We start from the raw sequence: 17,738 nt of genomic DNA, 5'->3' as shown, positions 1-17,738 counted from the left end.
GGCACAGAGTTTTGGCTTAACGCTGCGCAGAAGAGTTGAATCAATAGAAAAGAGGGAAAGGAGGCACGGAGCAGAAGCCAGCCACGCAGATTGCTACTTGTGGTAGTCCATTGAGGGGATGGCCAACTGCGTTACAGTGCAAATTTGCTCGAAACGCAGCGCATGCGACTGAGGCGTCAAGTAACACTGCTCTGACGGTATGCGAGTGAATTGCAGAGAGTTTTTTTGTTTTTGAGGGGACGACTCTCAAGCTCTAAGCATCTACAAAACGTAAACAAGAGAAGAAAACGAAGCGTGGAAGAACACACGCCATACGGGTAGCTATGACGTGTACTCCCCACGAGTGTGTGCGTCAACCGAAGTGTGGGAGACAAAGAAGAGAAAGTGAAATCTTTCCCCTTCTCTCTGTCCCTAAATGTGGCCACTTGAGGAAAATGCCTTGTTTGGATGTGATACAGTTTGCACCTTCACTCTGTTGCACTGCAGTACCTGCAGTGCAACCGCGCCCCTCCGCCTCAGGTGCCCAGTGATAAATCTCGAACCACAAACTGTCCGTCGCAGGTGTAGTACAGAACGGGGAAGCAAGCCTAGCCGCTCCCCCTCCCTCCCCACAAACTTCTGTACAGCTAAATAGTATTTGGCTGCCTCTGGGAGCGCTTCACAAGATGCAGCTGAACATCTTTGCTCGGTATGTTCCCCGAGTCGTCGATGATCTGCCGCTCCGGCCCCCGCCAGCGTTGGAGGCAGCCTGCTACAACGCGCATGTAGGCAAACCAAGTGATGCAGCCACCGAAGATCCATGCGATGCCATGTAAAAAGAAAACGGTTCCATCCAAGGGGTGACGGAATTGGTAATCAAAGGACAAGAACTGAGCGACCTCCATAAACAGCATCGGCACTGAGGAGAACAGAAACATAATGGCGATACCGCAGAGAAGGCGACTGAGGCGAGCGGCGGAGGTCGTGCCGTACTTGTACGAATATACAAACAGTGGACCTGCACCAGCGGCATAGGCCATCGCCTCGATGACGCAAAAGACCAAATAGGCAGAGCGAAGCACTTGAGGGGTGTCCTGTAGTCGCACAACGATGATGTAGTTGACAAAGGTGACGATCATTACGACAAAGTGGTAGAAGAAGCACATGAGCGGCACGGATATGCGAAAGACGCGCATTATGCCTTGCAACCACTCACGTGGAGAGAAGGAAGTACAGCTGAACGAGTAACAACAACAAAGGAATAGGATAGCCTTGCGGGGTATGGGGAGAGCCATCCCACCTCACTCCACTCAGCCTCTTCGCGCTACAATACTCCCAGCGAGCCAAGACGCTACCGGCGCACCGTTTCTGCCACTTTAGTGTGCGTGCGTGATTTGTTGCTTTCCTCCACGGCAGCGCAGTTCCAAGGCGAAAGCGAGAACACAAAGAAGATGCAAGAGAGAAAAGAGAACAAAGGAGACAAGTAAGGTGCCATAAAGACGCTGTTCAGCATAGGTCATGACAGCAGTACTCGAAGAGAGTCAGTCCGTTAATACCGGAAATATCCGTGGCAGTCATTGGACAGCGTAGATTTCACTTTCTATGCGCCGACACAGGGAGGATGGCGCCCTAGTCGATTTCAATACAAGGCAGAGGACGCGAAAGCGTACAAGTCGTTTTAATGTGGTCATGAGAAGGCAGAGCGGTGCCCCAGGCACGGCACATGACTCATTGACTTGTTTTGCCTGCTGTCCTACTGCTTAATAAGACCGACAAAACGAACAAGCGCAGGAGCGCCACGATGCAAAGGAGGGGAAGCGCACTTCAGTCAGCCCGTCTCCGTCTCCCGAGCGGAGGCGCCTCGTTTTAGTTCTGGTCCTCGACGGCAGCACCCCTCCAAACATGGTGACACGCCGTATCCGAGCAGGCAAAGTAGAGTGTCATATCCTCCTGTGGTTGTCCAAGCGGATTCACAAAGCAAGCAACACCTTTCTTGCCGCACTTGGGGCACGGCTTGTCAGGATCACGCTGCGCGGTTGGGTCGCTGGCGAACTCCGCAATGAGGTCCATGTCACCAATCGCGTCCGCCTTCATCTTCAGGTTCATAACATGGACGAGCTTGCAGTCGTCGTGCTGCTCCGTCGTTTTGCAGTAGTTGCAGCGCCATGTCATGCTGTAGTCATCGTCCTCACACTCGGGGTAAAGAAGATTATTGCACCGTGAGCAGAAGAGCATCGGTGCAGTGGTGGCGTTGCCGATGCTCACCTGGGTGATCTCTTCCGTCTCCATCGGCACCTCAGACAAGGGCGATATCGAGCGGACACAAATGTTACAAAAGGCAGAGCAGAGAGAGAAGGCGAGTGGCGGTCACATTCGATGTCGCCGAGCGGGGATACTCCAGGGGAAAAAAAGGAGCCCTGTCCTTTTCTTTTAGACCCCACGGAGTACACTTCTATCCGCAGCAAAGTGCTTTGCCTTGATAATCTCGCAGACGCGCGCACTAAGTGGCCAGCGGAGCACATGCGGGAGAAAAACGACGGCCGCCAGAGAACCAAAGGAGGACAGAGAGACGGAGGACGCGTTAAGTGAAAACAAAGGAAAACCGTCTGCACTGTTAAATGATCCCAACAGCAACAGAGGGAGGTGGCTGATTGATTTGTGCCCACCGTGAAGGACGGGGAATGGGCATCAGCATACGTACGCCTCACGTCTTCGGTTTTTCTTTTCAAACAAGGGCATCCCACGAGATGGAGTAATCCCCAAACCGGCACCTCATGTTAGAAATCCCGGTAGGACAAGCGCTGAAAGCGGCGAGAGGGCAGCGTCGCGTATGGCATTATAACGTCTTCGCAGAGACGCAAGCCGCCTTCCCACGCGCACCGCCACTGGCGCCACACATAAGAACTGCTACACTCGTTAGGTCTTCTCTTTTTTTTCTCACTTCATAAACGACCACGCGAAGTCAAACATAGCGCACTGACACAGACAAACACAGCGAGAGAGTGATACGAGAGATCCAATAGAAACGCCTTTTGGAAGCTGATAATGCAGTGCATCACTGCGATGTGGGAGTAATCGTGCTCTTCAGCAAAGAACGCACACCGCACTCGTTGTTAGCTCTCCGGTATGGCATCTGGCAGTTCTGCAGAAGATGTTACACACAGCTAGGAGACACACAGACACACCGCTCCTCCACACCAATGGACTGAAACTCGAGCAGCTCACGTGAAACACATCATGTCTTACTATGCACAACACGAACAAAAAGAGAATAAGGTATCTGGGATGCATTGGGATCAAGGGCGTGAGCAAAATCTGCTGGCACGAGCGCAAGGACACCTGAGCACTTCACCGTTTTAGTCCTTGCGCCCCTTAATCAGGCGCGTAATGATCTTCTCTTTTGTCACAATCAAGGCGACCGCACCGTACCCGGAGAGACTGTCGCGATCACACGCAGAGAGCATCGCCTGCGCGGCAATCTCGAAGACCTCCTCCGGGGACATGCCCGGGCGCCAGAGAGCCTCGCACATGCCGTGCAAGCTCTCAGCAGCGGTGCCAGCGCAGACATAGTCTTCCGGCTCGCACGGGGCACCGATGAGATCGGTAGCGCATAGGTACACCTCGCCCGTCGTCTTATCTATGCTGCCGATAACCGGCTCCACGAACCATGGTCCGAAACGCGCCTCGTACAGCATAGACTCAATCATTGCAGCGAACGCCTTGCCAGTAATATCGCGCTCCTCGCGCAGCTTGTACATATTGATGCGAAACTCAACCTTGTTTGCAAAGGTTTGCTGGTCTGTACGCAGACCAGTGAGGCCGTATACGACGCTGTCGTTAACAATGTGCAGCTTGGGTACCTCCATAGAGATAGTCTTCAGCTGTTCGCCAAGTCGTTTATCCGAGATGATGACGAAGCACTCCTTTCCCGCCATGGCCATCACCGAGCCACCGCTGTATGACATAATAGACATCTTTGGTACTTCACTGAGAGGGAGCAGCAGTCACCTTAGAGCTATGCGATGGTGAACGCCAAATGGAAGTGAGAGGAATCGAGACGTGCAGCTCAGGAGTCGGACAAAGGAAATAACAGCTACCGCGAAAACACGCACAGTGCCTTCCAAAGCGCAGGAGATGATAAATGTATGGGGGCAAGCAAACACAAAAGGGGAAATGGGCAGCTTCTGACGAGGGTATGTAAATACCTCTCGTTCGAGTACGCGTCAGCGGACCGATCGATCGCAAGAAAATACACGCACACACACGCACGCACGCACACAAATAACAGCACAAGTGAAGGAAACATGTTTGTAAAGAAAAACAGTGAAGGGTAATCGCATCCGAGTTCCGCCTCTAGTTGCATTAGGCGATATAGCATACAACGCAACTCAGTACCGAGCGCGGCAGACGTCAAGGGAGAAGTTTCCCCTCATCGCCAGCTCCACATAGTAATGAGAGTCTGTTGGCTGTTTTTGTCGCTCTTGTCGTCCCATGGCCTCCTTCCAGTTCTTCCGGCCAGGTGGCGCAAGAGAAAGCGTCTTTTAGCGTATTCATTCTTTATCACCGGAAAGCATGTGTCCGTGATACCCACGCACACAGTTGCACACAGCAGCGGGAGCCGACTCAATATCACTGCGAACGACATGGGGAAAGCAAGCAGATGGACTTCCGCCAGCTAGAGGACGCCCTATGATAGCCCGGAACGGAGAGAGCGCTGCCTCTACAAGACAAAGAAAAACACACCTTCTTCCGCTAGGCGCATACAGACAAACAGGCGTACAGGGTAGGCGATATGTGTACGGAATTTAACAACCACCCCATATCTCCACTATCAACAGATTCGGCTTCATCGGCAAAAAGTGGAGCGTGCGTTAAAGATAAGGCCACGCTGTCATCGCACACTCTGCTGCTCTTCCATCTCACGGTACTGGTTGCCCGCTTTCACAAGCACAGGATGTGTGAAGCCCTCGAGCTTGCCGTCCTCAGAGTAAATGGGCACAAAATCGTAACCGTATTTGACAACATCGGAGCGTGTGCGACTGAAGTAAACCACAACGCTAAACATCGACATCACGAACAGACCTGGAAGATACACCCGCCATGTTGACCAGTGCGGTTGCTTCATTTTCTTCCCGCACACCAGAGAGCGTCCTAAGCACCTGCGAAAAAGCAAAGAGGAGGGATTCTACGCAAGCAAGACCCTCGCGTGCGCATGTGTCTCCTCAACATGAGATGGCAAACACGAGGGATCGACAAAAAGAGGAGAGCTGCACAGTGTGAATTAGGATTTAACAGACCGACAAGCATGCACGTGATGAAGATGGGCGCGATCTTCTAGTGAGCGGGAACTGGAGGTGGGACATGCGGAGCGAGGACGTTCCACAAGGCTTACTGTGCTGCAAAGTCCATCGTTGTGGGGGCGAAAAGCTCTACCATCACTAACAGTGAGCACTATCACAGTAAGCCGTTATCTGGCTGCTCACCCGCACACTACAGCATCACTTTGGCTGCCCTCTTTTCTTTCTCCCTTTAGTGTGGGGTCACGAGCTGGGAGAGATGCGGGGGTACATACATTTTTCTTTCGGCGGGACTGCTACACCATGCAATATGAGTTATGCCATCACTCTCCACCCGGCCTGCCACAGGCCAATCCACTGACGCAAAGCAGCACTAGACGTGTACCACAGCAATGAGCTCACCCTGTCATCTGAACTTGGCCACTGCATCAAACCACGCCCACTTACCTCTTGCTCCGCAGGTCGCCTCACAGCCGCGCCTATCGTGTTGGTCACCACGTGGTGCATCCCTTGGGGTGGCCTAAGCGCACCGCACCAGTAGGCACTGAGGGTCGGGCGAGATGCGTTCGAGTTCCGATGACACTCTGCATACAATACGAATGGCATAAGCGTGCCCACTGACGCGGATCGCTCCGACACCACGCCCTCCAGGGACTGGCCACCCACATCAGAAGTTATGCATCGCTCTGGAGTCCCTATATTGTAGGCGCTTGGCCCTGCCACCACCAGAAGGGGCTCGGCTTTTCGCAGGGATAGAGAGGCGGCTAGGCCTCCCCACACAGAGCAGGCACCGATGCCTGGATGCTACGCTGCAGTATCCTTCGTGACTAGGGGCAATGAAAGGTAGTGGTAGAAATAAACAAAAGGAGGTGTTAGACTACAGGAGAAGCAAGAATAGCGGGGGCGGCGGCAGAGGCACTACACTCACAAGATACCCTCGTGATCTTGTTCACAAGCTGCCGCCTGGCGAGACAGCGCAGCACCAGCGAAACAAGGCGTACTGACTCAGCCAGGCCTTTAAAGGGCACCAGACAGATATCCTTCACCGCTATGGAGTGGTTCAAGCTACGCCTATCAGCCTTCGGGGAGAGGTTGTGAGCCTAGTGCTATGAAAGATGTACAGACAAGGCTCGTCATGAAACTCTCGGATAGACTTCAGGTGCTTGAAACTCTCGTGAGAGTGTAAGCTTTGCACTTCACACGCGACAGCCTCGATGCAGACGCAGCGATTTACACCTGTCGTGTTGTAGCGGTAGCGCCGATGAATGGCGTCATATGTGGTCGTAGTACCCATACAGTGCTCGAAGCCGATCCGCACGCTGCGCGTGCGGCCATCCCAGTTCTGCGAACCGCCACCATCCTCGGTATAGTCGACCATCGTAGTAAATCCTGCTGCAATTGTCGCCATCCACATCAGCTCTAGTTGGACGGTCAGCGACAACTTCGCCGCCATCAACACATCCTTAGTAGCGACCGTGAAGGAGTCGCCGACAGTCGTGACCTCCTACGCGTGGTAGTCAGCGATGAGGCGGAGGTTGATGGTGAGATGATTCTGCACAACCTGGCTGCTCTTCGAGTCCCCGCATCACAGCTTCGTGCTTGTCTCCATATCAGTGAAGATCAGCCCAAAAAGAAACACTGTCGGTGGGTGTTCACACGTTTACGATGCTGTTGACATCGCTCACCATACCAGCCGATATTTCATCGACCCTGTATTCAAAAAGCCACGGAAAACGTGAATCAACCGCGATGTTCCACTCGTCTTGCATAAGAAAGAAACGAGCATTTGATGGCAAGTGAAGAGGAACGGCTCGATACACGAGCGCTGGTTCTTCAGTGCGTCATTGCAGGCTACGTTTCGCTCGCCAAATTCGGGCATGCACTCATTCAAGCGCTTCTTTTCGTAGATGTTATTGTTGAGGACAGCGTACGACTGAAAGACTCGTTCACTGGTACGCAGATCCCCTAGTGCTTTGAACCTTGACAAGTCATCATACATCTCAATGACCTTCGTGTCCATAGCTCCGACGAATCGGCGTTGCGTGCGGCATCTGGTTTGCCGCTGCGTGATGAACTTGAAGTTGACCTATATCTTCATCAGCATCTACTCCCCGTAGACCCCTCCATATCGCTCCTCCTCCAGGCTCTCACTTCCGTGCATTTGCAGGTGCAGGGCTAGATTCCAGGACTTTTGCCATTCTTCCCCAGAGGCCCGAAACACGTCGGTGTCAACAAATTTGGGGACTACCTTGAAGAAGACGTTGCGCATTTCTGCGAAGACCTTCTCATTCACGCCGTGGCTACGGTGCCACAGGGAAGCCTTGATGAACCTGTCAACTGTCACCTGCGGTTCCTCGTAGAGGTGCACCGCCGCACCGGCCATCAGGGGTAACGACTTGGACTGCTCTTCACGGTTGACACCATAAAGGTGGACGCGCGGGCGCGAATTTTCGGTGAGCATCTCATTGTACAATTGCTGACCGAAGAGCCTCATGGTTCCCCTCTTTCCAAGTTGCTTCACGTTCCTTCCAGCGTTAACTGCGAGTGCTGGATCATCTTTATGAGGTTCCCCAGCACGCAGCTGAGAAGAACCGCTGCCTCCATATCCGCCTTCGAGGTGTTCACATAGGTGTCGCACTGACGGTCTCGCAGTTGGTGAGCGGGATTCACAAGCGTGTCGTGAAAAGTCTGCTTATTCTGCACCGCACAGTCGACCTTAATGCCGCTTATCTGCTCTACATCATTGAGAAGCCAGTCCGAGTTGTGCTGCGTGGTCCACGTGTCCTACTCCCGCCTGCGCGAGTTCGATGTGACATCGCCTGTCGAAAGGGCAGTCCCATTCTGCGCCGGGCTTTCAAAGCGCTTGTCTTCCGTCAAACAATTTGGGGTGGGCAGTGAGGGCGAGTGCGGGTGGATCGCTGACCTGGAGGGCTTCCTCTTCCGACACTCTTGGCGCGAGGTTCCAGCTTCCATCGTTGAATCCACCGCGCGCTTAAACGATTTAGGGAATAAAATCAAAAGAGAAGAGACGGCTGCACCAGTAGAGTTAGTCGAAAAGCTTTTTGGAGGAAAAACAACAGCCTTGTTAGAGATTCCTGAGAGGGGAGGGCAGGGTAACGGAAGGAGGGAAGACAAAGGGAATGATGAATGGAAAGAAATAAGGATTTCCACAGACACGGTAAAGACTCAAGAAGAGTAAAGGGAAAAAGGAGACACAAGAAAAAGAGAGAGGTGCGTTCTGCGTCGCTCAGGGTGTATGTGTGTGTGTGGGTGGGCCAGGGCCCCCATTGCACGACGGCTTGGAGGTTGGGTAGAAAACTTGTAGCCTACATTCGCTGTAGGAAGTCAGAACCGGAGAACGGGTTGCGGTGAGGTTGGGCCTGCGGAGACAGGCGATCGAAGGTTGAGATCGTAGCAAAAGGTGAAACGAAAGAGAGAAGGGCAAACGACGGAACACGTAGGTGCAGGAGTGATGTCTCGTTTCTGTTCAGGGGTTAGCACAACCGCTCAAGACGAGCACAGAAGACGTGAGCTCTAAGAGGCATCCTTTCATTTTAGTGCGGCTACAGCTCGTGCTTGTGCATTTCCATGTGAGACAGGAAGAGGTGGAGAACCAGACCGAGATGTGAAACAGGCAGGAAAAGAGGTCGATATACAGCGGAGAAAGGCCGAGGACAAGGCAGATAACATTGTAGAGTACAACCTTGAGACCCTGTGATCAGCTGCAGATATATGTAGTGGAGGCCAGCGCATTGTTGCTTCAACACTGTTTCAATGAAGCAGCGTTAGTAGCCCCACAAACTTCGCGAGTCCATGGCGCTTAAGAACAGCATTTCATGGTCTCTCTCACACGTTAGCACAGTTGTCGCAGTAATGATCGTGGTATGACCAACTTGTCATACAGGCCCTGCCTCCACGAGTAGCAACATCTCGGCATTTACAGTTACAGAAATCAATAGTGAGCTCAAGGAATTTGGTGGTCCAGGATGAAAGCGAGTAATCGATGAAGCCACAGGAGTATTAAAAGCAAGCAAGCAAGAAAAAATCATGGTGAACGCAAAGGGAAAACGGTGCAGCAAGCGGATATCTCAGCATTCCAGAGAGCACTGCAACAGCCGCCAAGCAAATGCAGTGGCATCAGCCTAAAAGACGATGGAGCCACCATACACTATCACCCCGCCTCCTGTCATCCAGACCAACACCTCATGCACCCACCAAACGTCGACAGCAACTGTCCATACCAACGCGTATGTTATACGAGACAAAGCCACGCACGGCGGCCGCCACTGGGGTTGTACACGCGGAATGTGCTGCAGACCTGCGTGATGTCAGAACCACACTCCCAGGCCATATGTAAGTCTCACCTGCTCCATTGATATGTGCCACGTTGACGTTTATGTGGTCGTAAAACACTGGGCTCCGCTCGATCAGTAAACCAACCTGCGCAAGATTAACCTCGGCCACGTCGTCGACGGACACTACAAAATGTGAATTCTCCATCGATAGGAAGACACCGACAAAGGAGGGAGAGGGAGACAAGCTCTCCCCAGCAGTTCATTCTTTAGAGATGGTATTCTCACATCAGCTGTAACAAGGACCACAACGCCCTTGGAAGATTGCACATTGAGCTGCTGCACACCAGAAAAAGCATCCAGAGCAATATATGAGCAGCACGTCGGTTAATTCACGGAAGTACTTACCCACACACCGTGTGGTGCTGCTACACGTGAGGGCCTTCGGCCCGTACGCGTTGTAGAAGCGCATGCTAGCATCACGAATGTCGGAGGAGCCGACCAGCACAGCATTATCGGTGCTGATGTCAGAGAGCGGAGTGTTGCCTCTCTCTACAGTGTCAGACAGACAGCTCTGCTGATTTTGGGCCGTTCAGATAAATGTAGTTACTTCCAATGCCGTGTGGGTGTGTGCGAGTTCAGTCATTTCATTCATTACGTCGCCCTTTGTTTATGACCGCAACTAGACAAATTCAGCACGAGCCATAAGGCACAGCAAAAGCCTCGCCGCCTAGGCCGTACGGTGTCTCTGTGAGCGACTCTCACACCCACTGGGTCGACGTGTTCCAGAACACAAGGCAATTAAACGGTGCGCAGAGCAGCTGTTCGGCCCTCAATGACGGCATCGGAATTCCAGAACAATATGAAACGAGGGGTGCCTTTGATAGAGGGCATTGATCCGCATCATGTGAAAAAAGACCAGGTGCGAAAGAGAGAAGAGCAGCAAACAAACGGGCCCACAGCTGTACAGCTGGCACAAGAATAAAGAGCATGCATTCATCCTGGCGAATAGAGGGGAGAAAATGCAGTGCAACCATAAAGACGTACGCGGCTAGTGTTTGTCTGTACGAGCATCATACAGTGTCGCAGGGCAGTTGCACAGGAGAAACCACACGCAAACCGAAGCAGCTACCCTACAACCAACTCGCATCCACCACACGAAGGCGCAGTGAGAAATTCCAAAACAGATTATGATTTCCGGCAAGCAGCAAAACAAACGCAATCTACAAGAGTGGTAGAAATGGCAACAGTTGTATGTGCACGTGCGTGTTTACCATGAAAAGCACTTGAAAAGAAAGAAGGTCCGCTAAACCTTCAACCCAGAAGAAAAAACGCTTCGCAGCACGCACCACAGAAACACATCAACAGTCGAAGCTGCGTGTCAAAGGGCACCTGGAAGTGCGAAGAGAATAAGCACAGGCGAGCACAGTAAAACTGCTCATCTGCAGAGTGTAGAAAGAGGTACGCTACACGTTACCATCCATCAACGCAATCCACACCTGCCGACACGAAACGGAGTGCGATTAGCGCACTACTCAGTCTTTTTTACTGTCGGCGTCGCGAGCCATTTTCCAAAAATCGGGTGAGGCGCTGAGTCCAGTGAAATGGCCTCGCAGCCGGTTCAACACATCGAAATGGCCAGTGTTTGGGTTGAACGCATCGCGCTCGTACCGTATCGCCTCCTCAAAGGAGGCAAAACTCAGAAAGCGGATGTTGCTGCGCAGCTTTTGCTTCCGGAACGCGCGGCGTAGGTGAGCGATCAGCGCCCGTTCATACGATGTGCGGCTTGGATCGCTCTCAAACGACTTCATTTCACGAAACATCCGCCACAGCGACTGTAGGAGCGTGGCCCCGCGCATCTTCTGCACCACCGAGAAAAAATCCAACCACAGTTTCGAGCCCACAGAAGAGTCTGCCGGGAATCCGAGCTCAAAGATTGCTAGGGCCTGCATAAGCCGCAGCGGGGCGATATAGCAGTCGCGCCGCATCGTTGTAGGGGAGGATGAAGCACAGCATGGGTTTGGCGCTGTCTGCGACGCCGTAGCAAAAGGATAAACAGGTAGCTCACAGAAGAGAACACGGGCTGGCCCGCCACAGCGGTAGCTGTCCCACGCATGCATGTACTCGCGCACCCGCCCCTGCCTCTCCTCACTCGTCGGCATGTACTCCAGCAGTCTCATCAAGGCGTACACGAACCTACGCTGCCGCACAGGCCGGCAGATCCCGAGTTCTTCCAGCAGATGCGGCACCGACCACGACGGGATTCCCTCTGATGTGAATATGCGCGTGAACTTGCGAGACTGAATACGGCAGCGTGTGTGGGGCTGCATGTCATCGTGGTTTTGCATGCCAAACCGCACTAGCTCCTTCAGTCCACCGCACAGCGTTCGGTAGAGCAACAAGCTCTTCGGCGGCAGCAGCTCCAGAAAAACAGTTCGCACTGTTGTGATCAAAGAGCCGATGAGAAGGCCTACAACACTGGCCATTATTGCCTTTCCGAGGGTAGCCAACGCAAAGGCCAGACGCGACGTCGTGTAGGACTCCTCAATCACCATGAGGGTGATCGAGCGGTTCTGCATCGCCGACGCGACGGCGGTGCTGTTAAACGGCTGCCAGTAGCGTTCAAAATTGGCAGGGATGGCCGAGGTGAGGGCAAGGCGCAATACGGCGTCGAACGCAGCGCGCCACGTGGCGGGTGTGTATCTCGTGCGAGTTTCAGCCGCGTAGACGTCTGCCAATGCGCTCGCGGAGGCAACAAAGTAGACGACGATACCTGCAGTGCAGCTAAACATCGAAAAAAGGTTGCGCATCAGTGACAGCAGAATCTCGCGACTCAGGAGACGCAGCAGAAACACAAAGCGAGTCGTGATGAAGACGGTGGCGTACTCGTTTGGGGATATGAGGCAGTCTGCACGCTCCACCAGAAGCGTCGAGCACAGCGTCACAGCGATGCAGTAGTAAAGAAGCTGAATCACTTCACACAGCAGAAAAAGGCAGTCGCCAAAGAGCACGTATGGTTTTTTGGCGTCGTCCTGGCACATCCCCCAGCGGACGCTGGAGCACGCGCAGCGGTGCACAGCGAAGAAGCACGTCATGATCGCCTCAGCGAGCCCGCAGAGGGTAAAGGCCACCTCAAATCCCAAGAAGAAGTTGAGGTCATCCGAGGTAGCTGATGTAGTAGGGCTGAAGATGCAGCCAAAGACGAGGCTCGCCAACAGAATCACGTTTCCTACGTAGCGGTACAGCCATCGGTGGCAGCTCATCCCAGACATGGTAATCGGGTCCTCTAGCAGAGGGATCATTTCCACCAGGAGCCGGTTCGTGTCTCTCAGGTTGTTGCCGACCCAGAAGAGATACGACAGACACGTCGAGATACAGATGCCAGGAAGTACTCCAAAGCAGTAGATGGAGTAGAAGATGTACGCATCCTCAGTAAAGAATGCGACAAATAGGTCGGAGGTCTCCTCGACATTCGGACGCGAAATGTGCCTACGCGGCACGGCCGCCAGGAACTCCGGGTAGGATACGTTCGACCGCAATGCCTCCACCTCTGCTGAACTACTCCAGTTGATATTCATCCATGCGAGAGACTTGAATCGAACCATGAACACCTGCGCCCGAAGTAGCTCTACTATGTATATAGCGCCGCCCATCACAGCAACCGGGAAGGCAATCTTGACTGCGGAGTTAATGTACATTTTCACCACCCGTTTCGCCTCATGAAAAGGGAACACCTGAAGCTGTCCAAGGCGCAGCACCGAGAGGAATCGCACACAGTAGTAGTTGTTGAATCGCCGCCCCGGTATCAGCACGACGACAACGGCGCACAGCAGTGAGCACGCGGACACGAACGTCATGGTGGCAGTCGAATCATGCGGAATCACCACAATCGACACTGCTACACTCACCACGTGAGCCACACAAGACGTGATTATAAAGACGTTGCTACGATCCAGTGACGCATCAGCAATCCACAGAAAGGCTATAGATACAAAGGTGAGCGCAAAGTTAAAGTAATGCACGTACACGTTGCGGATGACAGCGCGGCTCAAAAACCGTATGACCGGATTCCGACTCAGACGGTCGTGCGTATTGTTTTCTTCCAAAGAGGCGAACTCGCCGCGGCAGATGATCTCTGTCAGTGCTGTAAACTCCTCCACCGCCTCCACTGTCTCCACCTTGTATCCCTTAATGAATGTATTCGGTAATGTGCACAGATTTGAGGTCACGCTGCTTCTAGGCGACGAGCCCCAGACGGCGTTGATGCGACGGCGTCTCAAATCACTGAGCCAAATCTTCATCCGCACAATGACCTCTACCGAAACCTCCGTCTTGAGACTCCAGTGTGTGTACCAAGACGCGCCCTCCAGGTAGTTCTTCAGGTAGTCCAGGACATCCTTGTGAAGGCTCTGCACCACCAAGCGCAAGAAACGCCCCAAGAAGTTCGACAGTCGCAGAAGGGGATGCAGTGTGATAGCGAGGAAGAATGGCACAAAGCAGAAGTGCGTAAAAATAACGAGCATCGCCATCACAGGGGCCTTCGAGACGAGGTTGATATGTTCTGCCCTGAAGGTGGGCAGGATGAGATCCCGTAGCGAGACAGCTAGGCACTTTCTTTTGCTCGAGCAAATGGAGGTCCACATCCGCAGCTCCGCCTCAGCAAGGAGCTGCAGGGCGGCCACATAGGAGATCATCCATATCGTGAAGAACGAGGCAACGAGGTAGACCATACCCCAGCGGACCATGCCTGGAACGCTAAACAGAAGCGACAGCCCCTCCACAAGTCGCAGGCTGCGAAAAACGACAAACGGAACGCCAGCAGGTACGAATCCGATAACCACGCAGAACACCCGAAGCATGAGCCGCACGTAGTGAGAGAAGATGAACTCGAGTCGGAGAAAGTAAAGCGATGCCGCCAACTCCACAGCGAAGACAGAGCTGAACGCTGCCTCCATCGCGAAAAGATTGGGTTTGACAGATGCCATAACGAGCATGCCAATGAGCACCCAGTTCATCTCCTTTCGAAGCAGCGCGCCGGTCCACTGCCGCTCAATGAACCGCTCGCCACGACTTTTGCGCTCGATCATACCAAGCGCTGTCCCCACCACCCTGATGTCGTACGTGCAGCGTGAATGCGGATCCTCGTTGCGGCAGTCCCACTTCGAAGCGTCCGTTATCGTTGGTTTCTTCGCCAGCGGAGACCGCTGTGGAACCTGCCCGCTCAGTATTACGCCTCCCTGACTGTCCAGCGTGTCTTGAACGCGGCGCACAAAGCGGTGTACCGTGGTGTTGGTGGTATGCTCATAGTGAGACGCTTCAATGGCCTCCTTGGCAGCGCGTACGTCGTCTTCCCACATCACACCGTCAAGCTGCTGCCCCAGGGCCTCGATGGTGGCCGCACGGTGGGCATCAAAGAGCCCCTCCTTGCCCTCATTGCAAAAGCGATGTTTGTTCAACTTGAGCTTTGTCTCGTCGCTAATATCGTAGTGGTGCCGAATGGCGTTGTGTGTACCAACAATCACCGCCGACCACCAGTACAGCCACATGACAACACGGAAGACGATGAGCTGTGGCAGCGGTATTTGCAGGCGCACAAGAACACCGCCATCTGAAAGCACAAAGCGGCTCTGCTGCGCACGCAATGTCCATAAAGACTTCGTATCCACATTCGTATTCGCCTTGGGGATCAAAAGAAGCGCAGTGTACTGCGGGCTCACTGTGCTAAGCAGAGACAGGAAAACGCGACACCAATTGCCTTCATGTGTGAGCAGCAGATGATTTAAAGCGATGCTACGCACAGTGGAGCCGATCCCTACAACAGCAATGGGCAGGAACATCAGCAGGTAGACTGCCGAGTATTCGATGGAGCGACAATACGTGCACGTGCCCGGGTGGCGAGGCGCAAACTGACGCACCACAAACGGGAGCTTGAGTGTAAAGAGTGTAATTACGATCGATCCACCATAATAGTCTGCCGCTGCGCATAGCAGCGCGGTGGCGACAACCGCAACATCCCACAAACGCCACAAAGAGAAGGGCAGACAGCACACTATCACAAGCTCCACGCACAGTATGGCAATGTCAACCTTGTTGTGAATCTGCACGGCACTAGTTCGCGGAGCAAACCCCATGTAAATAAGGAGGAAAAGACTGACCAAAAACTGAGCCAGCAAAGCAAACCGCTCGAACTTCGAGGTAAGCAGCTGCAGGCGGCGAAAACGGGAAAGTTGCTCGGGTAGGGGCGGCATGCGACGCCTCTGCATAAAGATTATTTCGCGAAACGCACTGCAAAAGTTTTCTCGCCACACCAGCTGTGTCACGAGTCGCGTCACCTCTCTCAGCATGGCCTTGATACGCATCAGCATCAGGTTTTCCACGAAGATGCGGCATTCTTTGCTGAATTGGTATCTTCGAACTGCACTGAGAAGCGTGTCGATGGCCTGCTGACGTCGGCGCGCGACCTGGGCTTGGTGGAACCGCAACGCACGCTGTAGGATAATAGTCATCCGTCTTATGTGTAAGTAATGGCGCCTCGCTCGACACATTTTCGCAATGGACTGAATATGCACAAGAAGCTTCTCAGGAAGAGCACGGAGGGGTACCTCTTGAGGAGCAGGAAGCACGACCAGTGTCGGTAGCTTCTCGCCCGATTCGACTCCGAAGACCTGGCTCTCATCGACATAGACATCCGCAGCCATCGCCAGGGCAGCAGTGGCGGCGGCCTCAGCTTCTTTTTCAGCAACGAGCCGCAGCTTGGTTCTCCTCACCAACAGCGTGTGGACAGTGCCCCGTACCAGAAAGCCTCTCCCAATGCGCTGCAATTCGGCAGCACAGCACTCTCGCGCCACACAGTGTTCAGCGATACTACTTGCTGATTTTGCCTCCCTTTCCATGAGCGACGCCCACATAGCCACCTCCTTGTCGAGAAGCATACACCGTCTTCGCCTCTCCTTTTGAATCACCTTTCTTCGCTCACGATTCTGCTGTCGAATCCGCGCATACTCTGCTCCTTCGTCGTTGCGCATCGATGCAAATGACGCACGTTCGCGCTGCGTCACGGCCCCGCGCTCCTCCTCCTCCATTATGACAAGAGTCGCCACCATGTCATGTAAAACCAGCGCGCCAGAGATAGCGCCGTGTCGTAACAGAAGCTCCAGCAACGCGGCACTACCCGAGTGCCATCGGAACGCTACATCGTAGAGCGTCATTCCCCTACAGTTGACGGCATTGACCTGATCGGTGACGTCGACCCGGTCGAACAGCGCCTGCATGAGCAAAAGTAGCTGACTGTCTCTGATACTCTCGTTGCAAAGCAAACAGTGTAGGAATGTGTCTCCATTGCAATCCAAAACACAAGCGGCACCGTACTTGGCTACAAGAAGTAAAATCGAAGTAATTTTTCGGGTACAACGAGCAGCGATATGAAGTGGAGTCTCTCCTTGCACGTTTTGTGAAAAGACAAATCTCACCTGAGACAGAAGTAGCTCTGTCAGACAATCTGGAGAGGTGAACGCCGCAGCTCTGTGCAAGAGACTGTTTTGGCGGGTATCACACCACACGCAGAGCCCAGGAGCGAAAGGTGTCAAAAGACTTCGTACCGCAGGGGCATTCGCATTATCTACTGCCTCCAACAGCTGCGGCGTTGGATGAAAGAGAGGTATGCTAGAGAATGAGCTAAAGTTTCCAGGAATCGAGTTGCTAGCCTCAGTTGAAGGCGGAAATTGGTTCATGACGCAAGAGCAGAAGAATTCTACATAAAATCTCCTCTGCCCGTATATATGCGTGCGCGAGGTCAGTCGCAACGCACCGCCAACTCAAAAATTGACCTCACTTTATGCCGCATTGATTGTTACGAAGAACGATTCGGCTGTGGGAGAGGCGTTTAAAGTCAAAAAAAAAAAAAAGCATTAACTTAGTAATACTAGTTGAGACGAGCATAAAATAAGCTCGTGCAAGTGACACTAGTACGCCGACTATTGTCGCTCAGGCGAGGGAGGAAAAGGAGAGTGGGGCGGAGGAGCAGAGGGTAAACAGCCTTAGACGCTCAAGTGGCTCTCTATGTAGTGAAGCATGAGGTCCGGAGCAGTAGACGAAAATCAGTACATAAAGCTGAGGTCCACATTTCACACAGAAATCTGCACATGCTGTGAGATTGCTACCGCTACGTAGC

The 17,738-nt window shown here is 53.2% G+C and overlaps 5 protein-coding genes and 1 pseudogene across 6 annotated transcripts; all 6 read right to left on the bottom strand.

The window, feature by feature from the left end:
* Positions 1-626: 626 nt before the first annotated feature.
* Positions 627-1,175, bottom strand: LBRM_28_0140 (conserved hypothetical protein; the record flags this gene model as incomplete). The annotated part of the gene is made up of 1 exon (XM_001565999.1): positions 627-1,175. One exon carries the CDS (start codon positions 1,173-1,175, stop codon positions 627-629), a length of 549 nt encoding a protein of 182 aa, XP_001566049.1.
* Positions 1,176-1,845: 670 nt separating this feature from the next.
* On the bottom strand, positions 1,846-2,268 carry LBRM_28_0130 (putative DNA-direcetd RNA polymerase II, subunit 9; the record flags this gene model as incomplete). The annotated part of the gene is made up of 1 exon (XM_001565998.1): positions 1,846-2,268. One exon carries the CDS (start codon positions 2,266-2,268, stop codon positions 1,846-1,848), a length of 423 nt encoding a protein of 140 aa, XP_001566048.1.
* Positions 2,269-3,335: 1,067 nt separating this feature from the next.
* LBRM_28_0120 (putative proteasome beta 3 subunit) lies at positions 3,336-3,953 on the bottom strand (the record flags this gene model as incomplete). The annotated part of the gene is made up of 1 exon (XM_001565997.1): positions 3,336-3,953. The coding sequence occupies one exon, from the start codon at positions 3,951-3,953 to the stop codon at positions 3,336-3,338; it is 618 nt and encodes a 205-aa protein (XP_001566047.1).
* A 917-nt stretch (positions 3,954-4,870) lies between these two features.
* LBRM_28_0110 (conserved hypothetical protein) lies at positions 4,871-5,104 on the bottom strand (the record flags this gene model as incomplete). The annotated part of the gene is made up of 1 exon (XM_001565996.1): positions 4,871-5,104. One exon carries the CDS (start codon positions 5,102-5,104, stop codon positions 4,871-4,873), a length of 234 nt encoding a protein of 77 aa, XP_001566046.1.
* Positions 5,105-6,318: 1,214 nt separating this feature from the next.
* LBRM_28_0100 lies at positions 6,319-8,060 on the bottom strand (annotated as a pseudogene). The gene is given in 2 exon segments: positions 6,319-7,794; positions 7,797-8,060. Coding segments are annotated over 2 exon segments (1,740 nt in total).
* A 3,043-nt stretch (positions 8,061-11,103) lies between these two features.
* On the bottom strand, positions 11,104-17,298 carry LBRM_28_0090 (hypothetical protein, unknown function; the record flags this gene model as incomplete). The annotated part of the gene is made up of 1 exon (XM_001565995.2): positions 11,104-17,298. The coding sequence occupies one exon, from the start codon at positions 17,296-17,298 to the stop codon at positions 11,104-11,106; it is 6,195 nt and encodes a 2,064-aa protein (XP_001566045.2).
* Between the last annotated feature and the right edge of the window lie 440 nt (positions 17,299-17,738).

The sequence above is a fragment of the Leishmania braziliensis genome, chromosome 28, assembly GCF_000002845.2.
Source record: "Leishmania braziliensis MHOM/BR/75/M2904 complete genome, chromosome 28".
Taxonomy (NCBI): Eukaryota; Euglenozoa; class Kinetoplastea; order Trypanosomatida; family Trypanosomatidae; genus Leishmania; species Leishmania braziliensis.
The sequence above is the reverse complement of the archived record's forward strand: the minus strand, read 5'-3'. Positions and strand labels throughout refer to the sequence as shown.